Genomic DNA, 23,501 nt, shown 5'->3' with positions numbered 1-23,501 from the left:
TATAAGAAACTGACATTTTTATAATACATTTTAATATATGTACAGAAAAAATAATGAATATGGATATATAAATACTTAATTAAAAATTGGAATTTAAGTCCATTTCTAAATCTAATATTAAACCCTGCCTAACTTTATTTATATCCCATCGTTCTAAACTTTCTATCATGTAAATATCTTGAGTGAATATTGCACAATGGTTATTTTACATTTTGAGTATTGAATTTTAATTTATATCATTTGGTCACTCAACTTTAATTTGTATTTATTGGGAGGGTACTAAGAGGACTTCGGGAATAATTTAATGACATGCATGTATGCTGGATTTGCTACATTAACACCAGTTTATCGCTCTATCTGCATACGTGGACATGACACATCATTAAAGAGGGCCACATGACCACTCTTATTGACACAACACATCAGATATCAGCTTAGTGAATTGGTCAATAAAAATGGTCATGTGGCTCTCTCTAATGATGTGGCTTATCCACATATACAAATGGAGGGGAGACTTAATGTTAACGTGGCAAATCCCATCAAATTCTCTCAGAAATCCCCTCGTGCAGCCCTTGTCCCCTGGCTCCAACACCACTGTTTCTCTCTTGATCTCCTCTACTCTATCCTCATATCCACTCCCTCCCCTCATATTCAATGATTTCATATTCTCTGTCCTCTGCCGCTTTCCTCACATGACCAGGTGAAACACACAGTGGGGGACTCACACCCCCAAAAGACCGATCTAATAGGGTAAGATTGCATGTCTACATATATGCATATGGACTTTCCCTCAATTAGGTGATGTGGGATTAATCGGGCTTGCAACAATAGGCATGATGTCTTGCCCGATGAACGCACTGATAATTTGCTTATTGATGTGTACACACAAGTAGAGAGGTGGGAGAGTGCGAGGATCTTGATAAAAGAAATGGAAATGAATGAGGAGAAGCCGAATTCATGCGTGTTTTGTAGGATCCTTGTGAGTTTTTATGATAGAGGAGATTAATTGGCAGAGGTTCTTCTTTGTGTTGAAGGACATGAAGAGCAATGGCATTCTCCCCGATTGGCATTGCTACAATGTGATGATTGATATGTTTGGTAAGTATAATTGCCTTCATCACGCCATGAATGCTTTCAATCAAATGAGAGAGGATAATCCTTGGACATCAAACAATTTTCATCACGCCATTGATATGTTAATACTTGGTTAATATTAAAATAGTTAAATATTGAGCGGGATGTGCACTAGCATTGCCACTCACAGAGACATCTTTCACAAACTAGCTCAACTTCACATAGGAAAGGAGACCTCTGAGGGGGAGGAATTCATTGATGGCAAAACTGAATTCTATGCAGGAAAACCGAATAAGACAAGTAGCAGCTCAGAAATTTGATATTCACATTCTATATATACCAAAGAAGAATATTCACACTTATCTATATTCACCACGAAAAAAAAAAGCACAAAATTGATGCATTAAATCAATGTAATATAATAGGTGCTCCTGATGAAAAATTTAATCCAATTTTTGGCTTTTGGCAAATGTGGGAACATGATGTTATACACCTTGTGTGGAGAACAGTCAAGTACCTTCTGAGTCTCCTGCATCAGATGGTCCCTACATAGAATGTGACAAAGCATCAAATCTCACTAATTTCAGGACAAAATTAGGAAGGTCATCAGATTGGCTTTCCAAGAGCTGATAGAATAAATATCACAGCACATAGGGCCTTGCTGACGTTATTTAGAAACTACAAGCTTACAACATGCTTGACAAGAAATGCATTCTGAAATAAAAAAACAAAATGCCACAAGGGCAACATAGATATATAGAAATTAAAAATGAAATCACAAGTTGCTCACCGCAGCATTGCTTTGAACTTGTGCAAGGGTTGCAATAACATCTTTTATAGTGGGTCGGTCATTAGGCTTATGTCGCATACATTGAGATGCAAGTTCCAACAAAGCAGTTGCATCTTCAGCAGAATATTCACCCTTCAAACGAGAATCCGGACGGATAGGGATTTGTTTACCTACTACCATCTCTAACATTTCCTGAAACATGATTATAACAAGTTATTTCGAATAGAAGTCCAGAAATGCAAAAGAAAATTTTGGTGTGCATAGTTATAATGATTTTGGCTCCTAGAAAACTGAATTCCACTGACGACTGCTGATTCACACCTATGCTTAAAATTTTACAAGAGAATCAGTATAAGAAAAGAAGCAGAAATTAATTAGTATATGAGATATCTTGCATGCACTAAAAGCCTTACATGGTCTTGTGGAATTTGCCTTCCACTCACTAGATCTCGTATCATATAACCCAAGCCAAATATCATGCTTTTAGGAGTGATCAATCCTACAAAAAGAAAAGAAATTATTTTCTTTTTCTCCTTATAGAAAGTATTCAAACAATTATTTGGCTAAGACTTATTGTCTGGCAGTTTTAATTAAAATACAAAACCGACTGCTTAATAATATTTTCTTTACTAAAACAGAATCAGTGCACATGCAGGTAGCTATAATATGGTCAAATATGCCTGCCAACTATAACAAATAAATTTCAAGCAATGGTAGGCCAATACCACTTCTGCATTCTGGAGGCATGTAAGGAGAACAATAATATCTACCATTCCTATGATTTTTCACAAGGCCGAAACAAGAAAGACAAGGATTGTCAGCCTGCAAAAGAACAAAAACATCAACAAACCTCCAACATTGCTGTGGAAAATGGCATCTAAGAAGACATGCATCATATTTAGGTGAATTTCTTAAATCTTTTGTTAGAAAAGCGCAAGTACTCTACTATCCCAAAAAAAAGCAGCTTGTACAAGCTAGATACTCTAAGGGATATTAGAGCTTTATGAATTCGTTTTTTACAAGGAGACCACCTAAAATTAACTTACATGCACCAACACGGCATATTAGAGTAATTAATAGTCCCAAAGTGGTTAAGCTGGTATACAAACATATGAATCTATAATATAAATGTTGGCATCTCTCAAACTATCAACTTAAACTTTGGGGTTAAGTTGAGCCAACATAACTTGTTTGGTTTTTATGTGACAAATATAATCTAGCAGAATAGTTATTAGCAAAAGTGAACGAATGATATTTCACTTATGTTTCTTAGAGCAATTATAAAGTGTAATATTCAAAGAGAAAGCAATAAAGTTGCTTGCTTTATTATGCATTAGTATTATCTAGAGACCTGTTTCTTTTAAAAATAGCTACTTATATGACCTCATCAAATAGAATTTTATATGGACTCAAATCATGATACAGAGCTTGTCCTTCAATATTGCTGCAATATTCCAAGGCTTCTGCTATATAGCAAGCCACTCTCAAGCGCATAGACCACTCCATGGTCTTTTTTTTAGCTGCAGAAACAATCAAAAAATCATTTAATATCTTAAAATGTGATGGAAAGAAGATACATGGACAATTCGTACAAGATGCATAAGGAACTTGATATTATCAATCCCAAGAAATAAAATCGATCAACAAAGAGAAGCTCATGTAAATCTATGAAAACTCAAATGAAACTGAAGGCACAACAAGCAAAAAGATATACTGTCAACACACCAAATCAAGTCTAATTGTAAGCAAGCTATAATGAGTTATATGTCCTAATAGGGTTTTAAAGCTTCCAGAGATATATTGAAAATAATTGGCACAAATTTTTCAGAAAATATATGGCATCTTTTCTCACTTGCTGCTCCTTGGGTTTGATTTCCCAACCAAGCTGGAAGACTATTGAAAATATTGTATTAAAACTATTGGTCATGCCAAGTGCTGAAAAGCAAGGAAGAGCTTACAATAGAGAAGCATTTACTGGGAAAATGTATGGAAGAACGAGAATACATTAGGGAGGCGATTTATGAGAAGAGAAATGAGGAGATTCTTGATTTTCAAATTTTTTTAATAAAAAATATCTGATTTGGGTACCTGTTAATAAGCCTATATTGAAGACTCTGGCTAAATTGAGAACATGGCAAATATAGGGCTAAACTAGGTAGCATTATCTCCAAAAAGGAAATTATGTAAACCAAAAGTCAAGATTTCCTCTCCTTAAGTAGACACAAGTACCAGCTTCTTTCAAAAAATTGCAAATGGTAGTTGCAGAAAAAAATTTATTTTACAATGTTGCATAATGAAAGCAGGGTATAATTTGTGTACAAAGAGATTTGCCAAGCATAGTATTACACCAAACCCTTTCAAGCAGTAGAAAAAGTGAAGGGAGGCTGCAATGCCATTCTGATTCTAAACTAGATGCACAATGGAGGAAATTACAGGAGCTTGGACAACTATCCCATCCTGTTTTCTGATACGATTTTGGATGCTGTAAAGAGATGCATTTGGAAAGATATTTCTATTACCTTAAATTTTTCTCCATTTTCTTCCAAGATGGTGAAAAATCTGGGTTCATATCTCACCTTATTTTATCAACACATCCAAACAGTAATTTATTTTAGTCTTTAATCAGTCTATAAACTCCGGTTTACTAGTCTTAAATATGCAATTACTGAATGAGATTAATTACTATCTCCAAGAAAGCTGAATTTGGCTATGCATTAACAAAAACTAATAAAAAAAAAAAAAACCCAAATCCAAGTATAGAGCTCCATACAACTACTTTACTTACCGATTCAAGCACAAAGCATCAAACAGTGACTCAATAAGAATCCTAAACTCCATTTAATAAAATCACATCAAGAAATAACAAAGAATCTACTCAAAAAGAATCCTAAACTCCATTCAATCCAATTACTTCTAAGAAACAACAAAGAATCAACACAGAACAAAATTAAAAACAAGAATTCCGAGGGAGAACAAAACATACAGTTGAAAAGACGGCAGTCGAGTGAATCATTGGGCATGAACTCCGCCACAAGAAGCCTCTCATCCCCCTCGCAACAGTACCCAATCAAGTTCACAAGCCGCCGGTGTCTCAACCTTCCGGCTCTAATCGCCTCCTTCTACAAAACCCCACTTCAAATATCTCACCAAGAACCACAACAAGATCACCAAGAAACAAGGAATACTCAAACAAGAACAAACCCTGAACAACTCGACATCAGGCCAGGCGGACTCGGAGAACCTCTTGACGGCGATTTGCTGGGTCTCACGAAGGAGGCCCCTGAAGACGAAGTTCGGGATTGTACCGCCGCCTTTTGCGATTATGTTGTCCCAGGAGAATCCATCCGTCGCCGCCATTATCTCCGCAAGAGTGTACTGGCGGAAGGGCGGTGTTCCTTCGGCGGAGGGATGCGGGTGGTTGACATTGGTGACGGAAGCATCTTCATCGCCGGAGTATGGGGCGGAGGGGCAGCAACCCATCGCCGGCGGGGGAGTTGGGAAATGCGAATGAGTTGGGGTGGTGATGTTTTCTTACTTTTTTTTATTTATTTTAATTTTTTTTGAAAAAAGAACACTAACTAAGGGAAAAAAAAAACTACAAAAACAAGACAAACAAGAGAAACAAAAAGCACAAAAAGACCAGAGCATGCACTAAAAGAAGAACCCAGTTGTTGGGAGCTCAGAGAAGATGATCGCTGTTCTTGTTCGATTACTCCATCCTTTTATACCGATTTTATTATTTATTCTTTTTTACAATAAACTTTCAATTTATTTTAGATTTTTTATTTGATTTTGAAAATATGAATTAGTTAAGATTGTGTATTGTTTTAATTAACTAATTAATTATATTTATATTTTAACACAATATTGGCTTTGTTGCGTGTATGGAGACATTTATGAATGGTGAGCATCTATCTCCTATTTTTAGAAAACGCTCATCAAGTGGGCTAACAACATTTTATCAAAAAAAAAAGTGGGCTAACAACTGTAAGGCGGCCATGCATGATAAGGCTATGGAGCTGTTTGAGGACATGCAGAGGAATGGTTGCACACCATGTATAACACCTTATAATATCATGATCAATTCGATAATGGTAGCAAGAGAAATGGCAAAAGCTGGGGGAGTCGTTGCGCATGCAGATTGACCGAACAGTGGCTGACGCTGAATGTAACGACTTACACTACACTTGTGGATGTTTATGGCTAGTTAGGGACGTTTAAGGAAGCCATACAGTGTTTGGAAAAAATTAATGAGAAGTGGAGGGATGAAACCTTCTGCTACTATGTACCATGCTTTGGTCAAGGTATATATAATTATATACATGCATGGTCATCTGGCTTCTTTAAAGTTAAACAGATTTTCATGGTGTTTTATATAGTTTCTCATGTTCTATGGAATTATTTCTTATGTATTCAGGGTCACAAGAGCGGATGGTATAAAACCCAGTGTTTTTTCTTTTTTTTATATCCTTTTCCTCCTTTTTTTTATTTTTAATGTTTTTCCTTTTTGATTTTTTTTTTAATTTTTCTCTTTTATTGTTTATAGTAAATATATTTTTAAAATTATCATGTTTAAAAATTACAACCTCACCCCATTATGAAATGGTAAGCAAATTAAAACCTCATTTCCATTATTTTTAAAATTTTACTTCATTAATCAAATAAAAAAAGAGGTTGCTGATTTAACACTTTCCCGCCCGTTCAAGTAAATACATAGGACTGAAGACTTCTAACCAAAATTTTCATTTCAATTGAAGTGGCATTTCAAAACTTCGACCACTTCAATGGACTATTTGTGAACCAAACACATCCGAATTATCTTGCTTGCTTAGAAAAAAACTTACTTTGGGACGTCATTCTTTATATGGTTTCCTGGGGTATTCTTACCCCGTATAATAAGAGAAAGAGAATGTGAGTGATTGGAGTCTGAGCATGGTGAACCTTTGCTCTCATGATCATACATGTCGTCTAATTTAAGATGCTATTTTAGGTAAAATGTAGATAATAATTGGAGATGTTCCTTGTAACGGACTGCAACCATGTTTACCTATTAACTCATATACTTGTCAAGAAATTTGTAAAATTATTTATACTTTATCCAAGCTTATTACTGATACACTTAATTTTGTCTACTAATGCCAAATGAGTTGATATTTTCATGTTTTTTTTTTAAATGGACAAATCATTAAATTTATTAAAGCAAAAGGAAGTATTACAAAACAAACAAGACAACAAAAGAAGAAAAAAGAAAAGAAAATAGAAATCACCACAGGTGAAGAATGAGTACACTAGGAATGAGAGCAAACCAATAGAAAACATCTAAAAAAAAGACGTTGTGAGTTGAGATGTCCATCGAGAAATAGTAAAGAAATGGCTCAACCACTGGGGAAGGGGTTACAGATCAAGGTGTTGGAGAGTTTGGGTTATCTTCATTGCTGGCACTCAGGAAAACCAGCGGACGTTTGATGGTATGGACCAAGTCATGACTTGGTACTTGATGTTGTTGTGGGTAGCAAGCAGCTGCAATCTAAGAAAGGAGCAAGTAAGTAGTCTTAATGATGATAGACAAATGAGTAAGCACACATTGTTTGAAAATTCTTCTATGTCTTTCTAGCCAAATATTCCAGAGGATTGCTCGAAGAAGGAGATCCCACATCACTTGTTGGCGGGTTTCTAGGGAAGGGATCCAAAGGATCCAGGCATCAGAAATGGATTAAGGGAATGTCAGCAGTCTAACAATTTATCTAAAGAAAGTCTAAATATATTCAGCAAAACTACAATTGTGGAAAAGATGTTCTGTAGTTTTTATATCACGATGACATAGGACATAGGTGGTCGTAGTTGAGAAATCGCAACCTTTTCTTGGTAAGGTTGTCCAAAGTGAGAATAATTTTGTTATCCCATGTTAACTAGCAGAAGAGTGTAATCTTACTCAAACTTCCCATTTTCCAAAAGTTGGGCTTCAGTGGGCAGCGTAATCCTCCATTTAAAAGAAAATTAATAAAAGGATCTCACAGAGAAGGATCTATTATTTTCTAAAGTCCAGACTCTAAAATCATCTTAAGAGCTTAGGCAATCTTTAAGAGAATTTATGAGTGGCAACGAGTCAGACGTAGTACTAGTCTGAAAGAAGATAGCTAGGGTAGAAAAGCCCTACATGAACCGTTTTAAGGAGATCCAGGGGTAATACAATCCTCAAAAAAGAAAGATCAGATATATTAGAAGCATGGCATTTTAGCCATTTCTCAAACCAAAGGGAAGTCGAGGTGCCATTTTTGATACTTATGAAAGTGCAAGTTTCAAAGATGGGGAGCAAGCTAGAAATACTAGCCAAAAAAGAAGATTTTTTTTTCTTGGGTAGCATGGTGAGTATAGTAATGGCCAAGAAAGGTTCCGTTGCAAATAGTTAAATTGAATGACCTTGGACCAACATATTTTCGATTAGCACAAAGTTTCCACCGCCATTTGCCAAGTAGGGATCTGTTAAAATCATTGAGGTTAAGAATCCTCCATCCAACAAATTTTTGGGGTCTACAAATTAAGTTGTTTCCAAGCCACCAAAAGAGTGCCTTTTGGTCTCAGGTCTGGTCCTTTTCAGAGGAAGTCCTTTGGATTTTTATTTTGTCAATTTGTTTAATAATCAAAGAAGACAATTTGAAAACTGACATCCAGTAGGAGGGCACAGAAGATAAGACAGAGTTGAGGAGCTTAAGACCGAGAGAGAGATAATTAATTAGCATTCAAAGGTGTGAGCTTAGCTCAAACCAAGAAAATCAATTTCAACCAATCTTGTCATCTTCATCTTTTACCGAAGAGGGTACTTCTAGATAGGTAAGTGGAAGACAGTCTCTATTACAGTTGAGTGTTGCTGTGAAGGCGGTACTCGTCTAAAAGCCAAAGTTGACTGAATAGACACTTTTTATTGAAATTAATGGTAAGAAATGATAAGCCTTCATAGAGGTATAAAATAAGTTTAATAATATGTAGGTCTCCAAAGCCCCTAGCTAGAAAAATGATCAGGTCATCATCATATTGAAGATGACAAACTCTCCCTAAAGTGCCCAAAGGGACTCCTAAAAGGACACTCAAAGAAAGTGAATATGTGAACATGGTTCTCAGGGTATCCGCAGCTAAAGAGAAAAGTAAGGATGATAGAGGATCTCCTTGCCTTAGTCCCCGATTGAATCGGGCATAACCCTGAAGGTTGCCCATGCGTATTTTCAAGGCTTTTGGGAAAACCTTTTTCTTTAAAACTATTCAGCCACTTTTACTATAATGGAAGTTGTGTTCATATTCAATATTATGGCTCTATTTGTTTTGAACTCATAATTTTTTTCTTGATTTTTTTATTGAAGTGGGTAAACCATAACTTTATTAAATAGAAAAGGAGTGGAAATAGAATGTACATAGTAAACCAGCAACTAAAAGCAAAGGAAACAACAACAACCAAGTTAGAGAGCTATCACCAGAAGTAATAAGCTTCTAACAACAAAGTAAACTAATAAACCAAAGGAAAAAAGGACACAAAAGAATAGAAACATAGATGAGAAGACGAAGTCTACTAGGAGGAAGTAAAGGTCTGCATCTATTGCCAGAGAACAGGGGTGAATTACTCCTAAGCTGGTGAATCTGAGGTGTTGTTGTGCTCAGTTGAACATGTACTCAGAAAGACAAGAGCGCCCTTGAGTTTCTGAACAAAGCCCGAGGGAAGATGTTGGAGCTACGGGTCCCTAGCTACAAAAAACAGGGCAAGAACCATATGAATGATTTTAGCAATATTAGAGAAAAAAGGTGGGAAGTTAGAATTGATAATGTGATTGTTTCTCTCAAGCCAAATATTCCAAAAAATTACTCTGGAAATTAGGTTCCCCACATTTCACTGACTGATATATATGGCCAGAATTCAAGATATCCAAACCTCTAAAAGAGATCACGAATCCGATTGTAAGTTTAGAACTTGCTCAAGGAATGACCATACTCATTCAGTGAATTCACACTTAAGAAGAAGATAATCTGTTGTTTGAGTCCTTATGGCACAACACACAGGTGTCTATCGCCTGCTATGTATTACATCCACTTTTCACTAAGTTAGAAAGAGTTAGAAATTTATCATCACTTGCTAACCAACAAAAAAGGGATATTTTACTTGGGCATCCCATTTTCCAGAACTGAGGGTATAGAGTGCTACGCATTCCTCCATCTATCAAAAACTTATAGAATGAGCCAACCAAGAAGACTCTATTGTTCTCTAGCTTCCAAATTTTCATGTCTTCTTGATTGCTAGAGCAATCTAGAATAGAGGATCGAAAGGATAGACTTTCTGAGCCGGAAGTTATGTGAAAGAAAGTCTCATGCAAAGAAAGTTCTTGTACATAATTCCTAATCGTAATCCCAGGGAAATTACAATCATTGAAGAGGTCTGGCCATAGGTCCTTGGGGGCTCATCTCTCTAGACAGTTATCAAGCAAAGCAGAGTGGAATTGCCATTTTTGACAGTCTTAGAAATGCAAGATCTGAAGGAGGGTAATATCGGTATGATCCCTGCCTAGAAGAAAGATTTGTTCCTACGTGGTAAGTGGTGCATTGGTCCTGGAGGCCCTTCATTAAGATGGTTATAATGAATGACTCAGGACCAAAATTTCATTTGACCATAATAAATTTTCCACCATTATTTACATAGGAGTGCTTTATTGACATCATGTAGGTTGAGAATTCCCCATCCTCCCATATCATGTGGTCTATAAATCTTTTTCCAAACTACTAGGCGAAAGCCCTTCAAACCCAGCTCAGGCCATTTCCAAAGGAAATCTCTTTAAATCTTGTCAATCTCTTTAACTACCTAAGCTGGTAAGTAGAACTTTGACATCCAGTAAGTCAGAATTAAGGTTAAGACAAAGTTTACAAGGGTGAGGCGATCCCCAAGAGAAAGATAATTAGCTTTCCAAGATGTGAACTTGGTGCGAACCATAAGAATCAATTTTGTTCAATCCTGTCATCTGGGTTCCCCCACAGAAAGCAGGACTCCTTGATATGTAAGCCGACTTAGTCTATTAGCATGAAGTTTCGAAATAATTTTGCAAGAAGAGTTGATAAGAGTAATAGGTCTGTAATCATTAATACATTCAGGAAAGGAAGCCTTGGCTATGAAAGCTAAATTAACCCAATTTAGCCATTCGAGATTGGCCTTGCCCAGGTGCCCTTGACTAGATTCCAGTGTTTTTGGAAGAAGAACATAGGCTTGGTGTCTTATCTGCTCCTAAGTCAAACATTCTTGCTTAATTTCCTCAATGGAAAAAGATTGCTCAAGGTGTGAAAGGTTGACTTTTTCTTTATGATGAAAAAGATTTTGCCAATCCAAGAGAAAACAAAATGGTCTAGGTTTTCCAAGAAGATCACAAAAACATTCTGTGAAGATCCTACCAAGATTTGAATTCCCTTCAACCCAATCCCCATTATGGCAAATGCGTGAAATAAAGTTTTTATTATGCCTCCCATTGGCTATTAAATTGAAGTACTTTGTGTTGGCGTCTCCCTCTTTGAGCCATGTGATCTTGGAGCATTACTTCCAATACAGTTCCTCTTATCTCAGCAAAGATGAAAACTCCAATCTAATCTGGGAGTTACATTGGATTTTAGCATTAAGAAGAGCTCTACTTTCACTAATGGCATCAAGGGAATGCAACTCTAAAAGAAGGGAGTTTTATGAATTCTTAAGGACCCAAAGAATTCTGAGGCCTATTCTTGAGCTTAGTTTCAGATTAATTAATCTCTTGGCGAGAATGAAAGCTCCACATCCCTTAGGGTTGATCTCGGTACACCAATACTGGATAAGAGATCCTAGATTCTCATCAGAGTATCATGATTTCTCAAAGTGAAAGATCCTCGGTCTCTGAGTTTATGAGCCAAATTTAGACAAATTTGGTCATGATCAGACCCAAATCTGGGTAGAGCAAATTGGTGAGTCCTTGGAAAGAGAGTAGACCAATTTTGGGATAGAAAAAAATGATTAAGACATACCCAACATGCAGATTGGATCTGCTTGACTATTTGTCCAAGTGAATCCTTGACTATGGAGGAGGGGATCAACTAGACTAAGGTCTTCCAGAAAGTTTTGAGCATCAGCTAAGTCTCCTAGATTTGGAATGCCTTTGTTTTTATCATTCAGGGAAAAAACTGCATTAAAGTCCCCACAGATAAACCAAGGAGAAGAACACAAATTTCTGACAAAATGTAATTCATTCCAGAATTCATTTTTGAGAGATCTAGCATTAGGTTCATAGACCATTGTATAGAGCCCAACTGAGTTGTCTACTCTGATTATAAATTCTGAGATTAGGGTGAATGTACCTGTATGAATTAGGGATAAATAGACTCAATCTTTATCCAAAGCCATGACTAGTACTCCTAAGGAACCAAAAGCCAAAAAAGTAAAAATAGGAATCTAAAAGTCGATCACCAATTGATTTCCACATAGAAGCCTGTAAGTCCTGAAGTTTGGTCTCCTGAAAACAAACTATGTCAACTTTGGCATTAAATAAAAAGTCTTTAACTAAGTGGCATTTGGAAGGTCTTCCTAGACCTCTAACATTCCAAGAAAGAACTTTCATTTAGGAATATTAGGGTTTTGATTAGTAGTCCTAACATAAGGACCTACTGAAAGAGAAAAGGAAACAACTCTCTCCACTTCAAGGTTCTTAATCATTTTCAGGCATTTAAATTTATGATTAGGGGAACCCAGGAAATTCTCACTGCAAGAGTTACTGTAATTCAAAAATTGAGCATCAGACCAAGAATTAAGAATAGAATAATTTAAAGAAGACGTACCATCTCTAGGATCATCTGGAATCTTTTTCTTGGCAGACCTGGTGGATGAGGAATAAATCCTGCCTATTCATTCTAGCTGGTAAAGGGTTTTTGAGCTCTATCACTCCTACAAATTTGGTCCTGCATAAGAATTGGGCCATGAGAACCTATCAGATGAATCTTTTGAGATTTAAAATTCTTTTGAGCACTTACTTCCTCTAACTCCACCTTACTAACATAGGGTTCAAGAATTGAGTCACCTTGTTAAGCTGGAGCTAGATCATCCTATAAAGTGTCTTCATGTGCCTTAAAAGGAAGATTAACTTCTTCCAGAAAATTTTCTTCATCTTCAAAATCTTCTGCAATGAAATCTTCATCGTCATATCCACAGTCAACAAGCTCCATATCTTCAATTTGATTTTCCAGCTTCCTTGCCCTCATTCATTTGCAAAAGCCATGAGAGCCTGGGATTTCTGGCCAAAATTATGCAAACTTTTGCATAATTTCATGAAGCTTGTCTTAAACTTGTCCTTGTTGCCATCTTGTTATTGACAATGGAACCCGAGCCTTTAGCATTCTTTCTTCTATCCTTTTAGACAGAGAGAGAGAGAGAGAGTTGTGATCTCCTCCGGCAAACCTCCGGTGCTGAACCTTGTAGTCGTAGTTGCAAGTTTTCTTCGCCTCATCTTATCACTCTTCCAAAGTAATCATCTATGCCTTTGATAACCGAGCCATTTAACTTTATTGTTTCCTTCTTCTCCATTTGCTTCTTCTTCTTTCTATTATTGGTGGTGGTGGTTGCTAGCTCTAGGAGGTTTTGGAGCTTGGATTTCAGATGGTTTCTCCTTTCGCCTTCCTTCACTTCTCTCTTTTCCGGCCATCGATGTAAGTCCCTAACCATGCTTGGATAAGTTTTGGTATGTCTTTAGTGCATGGATTTTCTTATGGTTTTTGGACTTCTATCTTTGTTTAGCTTGCCATGAGATGTTGTGAACTTCATGATTGTGTATAGCTCCATAGAAAAATTAGTGTGAAAGTTTCATGATCTATTGTTATACATGTATTCTTCCAAGCTTATTTAGGTTTCAGCTGGTGCACATTAGTGTTTTTAGTATAGGAAAATCTATTTTGACTGCATCCCTCATCCCTATTTTGAAATTCTTTTTATTTTCATATGTTGGATATGTATAAGTAGTTATATACATATATACCCTTATTCTATAGGTCTAGTTGTACAACATTTGTTAAGTTGGTGGAATGATATTGCAAAGCTAAAAGCAATGTATATTTCTCATGATTATTAGTAGTGATAGTTTAAGAGAATGAGGGAAGCATTGTAGTGGAATGTGTTTAGATTGGATGGTTGATAAGTGCTTGAGTAGACATATTTTTATATATGTTTTACATGCATTGAGCATCATTTTTACCATGGTTTATGTCTCATATTGTATATTTGGTGTTCTTTTATGCATATAGGTTGTGAATGCCTTGAAGAGTAAAAAGGAAGCAAAGATGGGCTATAAAGACACAATGTTGGGAGTTCTTATTCAATTCAAGGACCAAGACACGAGAGGAGTTCATAAACGTGGAGATGTGTGCCAACTTCCAAGAAGATTCAAGTCAATTTACGAGTTGGAAGGGCACAAAGGCAGCCACATCTTCATGTTCCTTCTCTTTGTGAAGATTGCAAGACCTCTCTAAGATACGTCGATGAAGAAAAGTTTTATAGCCTACCACATGGACGTGTGCCCGGACATGTGGCCTCAAAAAAAGAGTGTTTGGACCGCATTTTGTGGGAAAAATAATGTAGCAATTTCACTGTAATAGTACTGTAGCCGAATTACTGTTTACGCAATTCCACGCGCCCGTGAGAAATTCTCTACGCCGCAGCGGCGTGGAAAATCCATCTACGACGCTGGGGGGGGCACGTGGCAGGGACGCGGTCTAAAGGCCCTATAAATAGCCGTTTTGCCCTTTTCTTTCTCATCTTTTGTGCGGCTCTTGAGGGGTGAGACGGCTAGGGGTTTGGAGAGGAGGTCTTTGCGGCTTTGGAGGCACTCGTCACCAACTTTGATCGATTCCTCCTCCGTCATAGCATCAAGGAAGCCACCGGTGAACCTAGCTTCGGAGTGGGTCCTTCAAGGCGTCGAAGCTCTCCATCAAGGCTATCGGTTCATATATAAGGGGTTTATTTCTATGGTTTTAATGTACTTTCATTCATTGATGGTGTGTTTTGTATGTTGCTCCATAGAGAGCTAAAACCCTAGAGGGTATTTGGGCATATGAACCCTAGGATTCTCATCTTTTGTGGATTTGCTTAGTGTTTCTATTTAATCCGAGTTTGATTAAGTTTTAATCTTGATTGTCTAATGCTTGCTTGCCTTATTGATCTTTTGGTTATTTAGTTTGTATGATTTGTTACCTTGGTGAGAGAGAGGTCTCCATTAGGGTTAGAATCTCAAGATTGAAAAGGGTTGAGAGGGCGAGTCATGAGATAGTGAGCATCCCCTTTCTCCTCCAATTGGTGTATTCTATCTCCGTTCCCTAAGCTCTATGCAACCATATTTGGTGTGAGGCGTGAGATTGAGAGATTTCTCCGCCGGGACCTTGTAGGGGGTTAGGATCCTTCGCCGGGAATTAGGGTTGGATTAATCTTTAGGAATCGGATACACCTCTTGGATTCCCTAGAGTGCTTTGCAGTCATATGTGGTGTGAGGTGTTGAGATTGAACGATTTCTCTACCGGGACCTCGTAGGGGACTAGTATCGGTGATTGGGAGGCCGGATCCGATTATATTTGGATTTCCACGACTTAACTTACTCATCATAGAAACACTTTGCTTATCCGGTACCTAATACTTGAATCCTAAGGGGAGCATTGCCCGAATACCCCACTTTTACTGATTGAGATCTCCCTCCATTTCACCCTTGCATATTCGTCTCCGGTATTCATTTCTTCGCACATTAGATCACCACACCTTTCCATTTATCATTAGGCTAGAAAGCAGAGAAGAAGTTAGTACTAGTAGCCCTGTTCCCTGTGGATTCGACTACCCACTCACCGGGGTAATTATTACTTCGACTCCCGTGCACTTGCGGTTTACACGCATATTCGGATGTGTGTCAATGGTGGAGATTTCTCATCAAGATAAATATTAGTTCAAGGCAAATGTCAAATGATTGGAGGTTAACTATTGGATTACTTTAATTTTAATCATGTTAATTGGTTAAGCCTTTGAGATGTATCTAATTTCCTGGGTTACATGCAAGACACTTATTTTTCTAGTTTATATATTTATTTATTTATTTTAGTTTCTCTCTCTAGAGAATGTAAAAGAAATATTTGGTTAGTGTTTAACTTGTGATTAGAGTGATTTTGTTCTAACTTTGGTAAATCATTGGGTTTTAGGATCATTTTAGGGAGTGGTCTTGGATCTCATTTTGCACTTAGGCAATACCAGGTAAGTAATCTACCGATAACTCGATATTTTCAGTATTTGAGAAATTATTTTATTCGATAAAATAATTATCTAGTATTTTGTTATTTTATTTTGAATATCTGTTATTTTGTTAATATTGAAATTATTTATTTGGAATATATATTTTGAGGTATTTTCTTTAATTAATTATTTTTATCTAGTTGTTGACTTGGTAAATCTACATTGGTGTATTGCTAATTAAATGATTGCTATTCATTTTAACTTGGTTATTAATTTATTATTTATACTAAGTGTGCGATTACATTCAAATGATTACTTCAACATTTATAAAATTCATTTGTTTGTAGGCATGGGTTGATGATTCTGCTATCTTTTGGATTGACTTAGTTAATTCCTTTATTTATCTATTTACATAATCATTTAATTTAGTTTTGAAAGAGCTAGTGTTTTGAATAATTTTAAATATTTCATGTGTTTAAATGTTTATATTCCATTTCTGGTTATCGAGTTATTTTCCCTAAAGTGAGATTTCGATATTTATCTGTATTTTTGAATATATATGAATTTGAGGAATTTTAGAAATTTCTGAACTTGTACTTTGCGAATATTTTTTGTATCTGAATATTTTGGTCTCCAAATGAGCGATATGCAACCCTGTCAGTGGGGGGGTGTTAAACCCTGACCTTGTCGACAAGTAATTTTGAGAAAATGAGACTGCAGTTTTGCACCGTGTCCGTTCGGTGAAATAATCAACGGCCACCTGGTATTCAGTCTCGGGTCACTGAGGGAAAATAAATGATTTATGTTATTTTGGCTCGAGTCTATCACTAAGGATAAACAAATGACCTTTGCCATTTACAGTGAATTTGGAGACATACACTGAAACCTGTTAATCTTTGCTTTGACTTTTGATTTTGATTTTCTGCAAAAACACAAATATTTGTCCTGCCTTGAAATTTCTGTATTTTTGATATCGTATTTCTGGGTTTAAATTCCGGTAAATTATATTTGGAAATATTCTTTTATTAGAATATTTAAATTGCTGGTGAATGACATATTTGGATATATCCTATTATTAGAATATTATACTCTATAAATTTAAAATTTTTATTTCGAAAACTTGTAATATTTTGAAAATCTGGTATAATTGAAACATACCTCTGAAATTTGTGGCTTAGTCTAACTATGCTTTGGAGACCTATGCTTATATCTGACGATTTACTATATCTCTGTTTGACAGTTTTGGAAACTGATAATTCTTTTACCTGCAATGTTTTGGTTAATGGCAATATTTGAGAATTATACCCCTAATGGGCTATTTATATGTAAACTCTTTTCAGTCTGAATTAAAAAGCTTAATTGTTCTCGGCATTTGAATTCAAGATTTATAAACCCTGTTGTTGTAAAATAATTTCTGGATTACTTACTGGGCTAGTAAGCTCATGGATTTGTTTTGAATCCTTTTCAGATCAAGAGTGTTATACTAGTGTGGATCTTGAAAGATTATCTGTAGATGCTGTGTTATTTGTTGTAAATTTTGAGTTATTGTCATTGTCTATCCCTGTATTCTTGTATTTTTGTATTTTTGACTTCTGTATCCTGGTATTGTGTACTTTGTAGAGTCTGTAATCCTATAACTTAGTTGGGTTATTATAGATTTGCTTGTCCTGAATTAGATTCTGAGGCCTTGCAGGCCTATGAGGCTCACACCTTGTGGTTCTGCGGTTGTTTGTCTGCGTACTGGGTCCGGCGAGCCGGGTTCGGGGCGTGACATATGGAGACTTCATCAACCTCCATCAAAAGCTCAAATCCGGAGCTGCACTTCATGGACTTGCCGGCAACCTCAACGGAAGATACCAGCAAAATAGGACCTTTTCCTTTACACTCACTGGGGATTTGATGAGTGCTACTAGAGGAAGGAGGAATATGATCCGTCGTCGCCACCAAAATCTTATATTAACTCTAATGTGCAAAAGCTCCCATAATGGGATTTGAAGAAGCCGCGTGCGGTTCTTTGAGCAACCTTTGAGCGAGGGATCATAATACTCGAGTTCTCCAGAAGCACTTTGAAGCTTCGAACACCCATATCGACGATGATCTCCATCGAGAAAGAGAGAGCATTCTTAAGCCGTGCTAAAACTCTGAGCTACTGCAGAGAAGACTCTTCTTTTTTGTAACATTAATCAGATCGCCGAAAGGACGCAGCACCTCCACGAATTGAGTCCCAGTTCCAGCAATGAAGTAGCATGTTTGAAATCTTGATCCAATGATAATCTTCGGCTGCTACGACAGTATGGGATCCAAATTTTGGTGTTCACAACGAAAGAGCAATAGTGCAATGACCGAGAATGGAGTTAAAGGTGACTACATTCCTTTTTTGGCAATGGCTACAACAATTTGTGCTGACAGAATTATAAGAACAAAATTATTGTTAAAAGGAGTTATCATCCCACAATGTTCTAAGTTTAAAATCTCCGGTAAGGCAAGAGAGAGAGAATGGATGTTAGTGTTGTTATATTTGACTTTGATGATGATCATCTTACAGAGCTCTTGCTTCGATTTATTAATCTCCTCAAAAATGGGAAGAGAAACATGCAGTTGTGAAGACTTTGATGAGGCTTGGTGTATACCTGAAGAGCATATATACAGGTATATGGAGGAGCCGCCTAGCTTTAGAGCCATATTTCTTAGATCACACTTTCCTCTTCTCTAGACCGATAGCATTTCTCAGAGTAGTCTTCATGGGACATCTTGCAACAATAAGCCCTGTGACAAAGCATCTTCTGCACGTCAGTTGGTGTCTGCAATCTTCCATGCTATGGCCCGATTAGAGGTGTTTCTTACACTTTTCGCTGGAGTCCGGCGAACAACATCGCTTCATGGTTGGTGCTACATTTTCAATATGAGAAGATTTGCCCTTCTTGTCCACCAAGTACCATCCCGAGTTATAGAGGTCGGATGCTGAGGATCTTCTACAACAATGGAAATACGAACAACATCAGCAAAGGAAGGAGGTACCTTCTCTAATTAGTGAATTTGAAGCCGGTGAGTGAGAAGATCTTGGCACTTTAGGTGGAAGACAAGTCTGCGGCCAAAATGGTGGCCAGAGGAGCCACCACGGTGTCCTCTTGAACCAGAACGAGATCCGTAAAGAAACCTCATAACTGTTGGAATTTTTAGAAAAATAAGAAATAATAATAATTATAATAATAATAATAATAATAATAATAATAATAATAATGAGAAAATTTTTATTTTCTAAATGCCCCTACACAAATATCAAAACATGTTATGTAGGCTAAAACAAACTGATAAGACTCCACAATTTATTGAACTAAATAATAAACAAACATATTGACTAACAACTTCGAATTATTCTCCAACATACTCCCTTAATTCAAAGTTGCAAAATTTTATAGAACTTCAAACTTCAAACTTCAAACATGGAGCACTTCTTTCCATACTTCCAATATTCGTGAAGCTTTTCTCTTCACTATATGATGCACTTCTTACCAACCTGCAATTATTAGAATATATACTTCAAAAAACTTCTTGGTGCACTTCTCACCAATTAATTCAAAAAATAGTTATTGCTTCATCCATTTCTACTAAATTTGCGCATTCTTTTACAATTTTTTTTGTAGATGCCAGAACTTTTACATTTGAAATATTGAGGTTTCCTGTCACGCCCAGAACCCGAAGCGTTGACAAATGGCGGCCGTAACCAAGTAGGCATGCAAGGCCTCAATACCTGTCTCACACTAGACATAATAACATTTAACAAAGACACTAACTTTCAAGCAACAGAGAGGCACAATGCTCGAAATACAACGAAAACAAATAACAAGTGTCTCACATGACAATTAAACAAAAGACAAGAAGTTTTAAGTCCACAACAAAGGGAATTTATTAACTTGATAAAAACTAGACGACGACTTGGTCGCCGCTAAGCTGTCCACCACCTAACCCTACTCCTAATCTGAATGGGAAAGAGAACAACTTAATGAGCTTGAGAGCCCAGTAAGCAACCACTAGAAATATCAGGATCACAAAAGTTCTAATAATTTTAAAACATACGAAATGTAACATAATGAAATAAATATTAAAATGAACCCAGAAATCAGAAATAATTTAAAACAGATTAAAATGAACCCATAAATCAGAAATAATTCAAAATAGATTTAATTTACCAAAATAACGAACATAAAAGTCCCCCAAACAACTAATGCCAAAACAAAACTCCAGAATTCATTTATTTAAACTTAGTGACCCTAGTCAGGTTTCAAAGCTCATATGTTTACTTTCGGTGACCTGAGCCAGAATATCAAAAGCCGTTATTCTTGACCAACGGAACAATGCAAAACTATAGTTTCTATGTCAGTAGTACTTGTCGACACAATCAGTGTTTAACCCCCAGTGACAGGGTTAGTGCATAGTTAAATGGGGACTATGAGTTTCTATACAAAATATGTTGGGTCCAAAATTATTGTCAACGCAATAATACTGAAATTCAGTGATCCCGTTTTATAACAAAAATAATTCCAATTATTCCAAATAATAATACCTTTAACAAACAAATAAGAAAAAAAATAGCAATATTCCTATACATTAATCTGTAAAACAAAGCAAATGATCCATTGATTAAATAAGTATAGTTAATAACCCAAATAATTAATCAGATAACTAATTACATATACAAGTGATCAAAATGCTAGGATTATAATTATAACTTTAAATAATGATTCCAAAGAATTCAATATCTCACAAATAAAAACAAAATAGTATACAAGCTAAACTCATAATAATCCGTATTTAAGCCCATCATCATAATTACAAAAATAAATAATTAATGAATATGAATTTGAAAGATAGGCATAAAAGTCAGAACATGAATTTTTGAATAGTATAAGAATGCTTTTTTTCTTTAAACAGTAAAACCTGAATTAATTATATAATTATGAATCAGAAATTTGCATATATATATATATATATTTATATGTGGTTTACTTATCCGGCTAGCTAACACCAAAAACTACAAGCACCCCTAAATTAGGCTTCCACAGAATATCCTATAATTGAGAGTACATCCCAAAAGTATTAAGATGCTAAACATGCTAAACATATATTTTAGACAACTTATATACAGAACCTTCAATATTCCCTATAAAATTTAAGAAAATACAAAATCTAAAACAATTAATCAATTATAATATATATATATATATATATATATATATATATATATATATATATATATATATATATATATATATATATATATATATATAACTGGATTGCAGAACCTGAACCATTTTTGGTTCCATCCATCAAAAATTCGATGAGAACTTTCTATTTACAAAACTATGCATCATTTTAATAAAAAGCAACATATTTTATCAATATATAAACAACATACCTTTACATTGAACACATGAAACCATTCTAACCTATCAACTTAATATATATATATATATATATTATGTGTGTGTGGTGGATGGCAGCACAATACACTCAAATCCACAATCAAATGAAAATTTAAAAGAAAACCAGAACTTAGAAAATCTGATTAAACATAAATAACTTGTGCATGAACGAAAGTAAAAACAACTAGAAAATCAATGGAAAAAAAATTCACTATGTAACATCCCAATTAACAATCGCCGGTTTAATCTTGAGATAACCAAACCACTAAGCACATAACATAAACTTTAAATAAGAACATTTAGCAATGCCACGACAAGATCAAGGAGATAAAAAGAATTTCATTACTTAGTCCTAGATCCTTGGAAGAGAACGTTTACCTCAGAACAAAAGTGACACAAATCTCTTGACGAAGAGACCTATCCCCGTCCTCGCCACCGGCACCACACACCAAAAAAGGAGAAGAGAAAAGAGGCTAGATCTCTCCCTCTTACTTAATCCAAAAGAGAATTTATATCGGAAGAAACGAGGAGACGTACATCTAGGATTTGGAAAATTGAAAAAATATAGAATATAAAAGGGTTTCCTTATTAATCAACATAACTACTGAGCATACAAAAATTAAAAAAATATATTATTAATGGTGTGGGGCCCACATTTCCCCTTCTGGCCAACAATCCTTCTTTTCACACTGGTTAGAGCTGCCGTATAGCTGTTGACTATCTTGATCATCCACAGGTCCTCTAAGATCTATAAAGCTCGGATACCATGTTAGTATTTTTAGGGGAAAAAAGAAATACAAAATAATAATAATAATAATAATAATAATAATAATAATAATAATAATAATAATAATAATAATAATAATAAAATTTTTATTATCTCAATGCCCTGATACAAATATCAAAAGTTCAAAACATCACTAGTTATATAGGTTAAAACAAACTAATAAGACTCCACAATTTATTGAACTAAATAACAAACAAACATATTTACTAACAACTTTGAATTATTCTCTAACAATAACTCCGTGTGAACGCCTTTCAGCTCATTTTCTTGCTTTTTAGATTGATCTTAGAAGGGCCAATATTTGTGAAGAAATAATCCTTATAGGAGATAAGATGCCAACAACTAATTTGTTGGGAAACAGCTTGCTTCGGTTTAGTGCTGGAAATTTATGGTCTTATACTTGTGATGATGCACAAGCTATTTGTTTTTTGCTGCTATGCAGAGATACTAGAGGAAAAATATCGTGAAAGGCTACGTCAAAGAAACTATTATTAGACAGTTATAAATGCTTCATAGTCTTATACTCCTCCCGTTCTTTTTTATCTGTCGTGAATAACCGAACTTCACATACCAAAAAAGTTGGTTATTTCACATAATTTGATAAAAAATTAGTAATCTTTTCAAAATTACCCCTAATTTATATCTTCACATTTCTTTCTCATATTAAATTTCAAGAAGAAAATTGAATAGAGTGTTAGGGTAATTTTGAAAAAATAATAATAAATGCTTTTTGATATTCAAAAATGACATATAAAAAGGAACATTGGTTTATGACAGATAAAAAGAAACGGAGAGAATATATTGTTTGTCATTATTTTTTTTAAACAAATATGTTAGAACAACTGTTCATAGGAATTAATGAAAGTATTGTACGCCAGATTATTTTTTTAAAAATAATTTTGTTAAAAAAGCTATTATTTGTAAAGATTTATTTATGTAATACAATTATTATATATTTTTATATTATATTGGAATTAAAAAAGGTTAGAAACAGATTAATTTGACTGAAAATTAAATTTATTAGTTATTATTTTTATATTTATAAACAAATTAAAAATATAATTATTTTTGTTTTTAAGTTTAAAACTAAATAATTTTTGTTTCAAATCAGTTTGAGAATTGAATTCACAATGGATTAGTATCTGTTTCAAATTTAGAAATGGATTAGAAAAGTATTTTATTTTG

At 35.3% G+C, this 23,501-nt stretch overlaps 1 protein-coding gene across 1 annotated transcript; it reads right to left on the bottom strand.

Moving 5' to 3' along the window:
* Positions 1-1,532: 1,532 nt before the first annotated feature.
* On the bottom strand, positions 1,533-3,262 carry LOC120271889 (serine/threonine-protein kinase BSK1-like). The gene is made up of 5 exons (XM_039278571.1): positions 3,248-3,262; positions 2,590-2,686; positions 2,278-2,363; positions 1,865-2,056; positions 1,533-1,619 (listed from the first exon to the last, which is right to left on the bottom strand). Exons 2-5 carry the CDS (start codon positions 2,609-2,611, stop codon positions 1,584-1,586), a joined length of 336 nt encoding a protein of 111 aa, XP_039134505.1. The 5' UTR covers positions 2,612-2,686; positions 3,248-3,262; the 3' UTR covers positions 1,533-1,583.
* Between the last annotated feature and the right edge of the window lie 20,239 nt (positions 3,263-23,501).

The sequence above is a fragment of the Dioscorea cayenensis genome, chromosome 11, assembly GCF_009730915.1.
Source record: "Dioscorea cayenensis subsp. rotundata cultivar TDr96_F1 chromosome 11, TDr96_F1_v2_PseudoChromosome.rev07_lg8_w22 25.fasta, whole genome shotgun sequence".
NCBI classification, from domain to species: domain Eukaryota; kingdom Viridiplantae; phylum Streptophyta; class Magnoliopsida; order Dioscoreales; family Dioscoreaceae; genus Dioscorea; species Dioscorea cayenensis.
This window is presented reverse-complemented; position numbering and strand designations above follow the sequence as displayed.

Bases quoted from the DNA above. Each gene is read 5' to 3' on its own strand.
- LOC120271889 (XM_039278571.1), bottom strand. From the start codon at position 2,611: ATGCCTCCAGAATGCAGAAGTG. The intron at 2,057-2,277 runs GTAAGGCTTTTA...ATCATGTTTCAG, and splicing joins GGCAAATTCCACAAGACCAT to GAAATGTTAGAGATGGTAGT. The intron at 1,620-1,864 runs GTGAGCAACTTG...CATTCTATGTAG, and splicing joins AAGTTCAAAGCAATGCTGCG to GGACCATCTGATGCAGGAGA.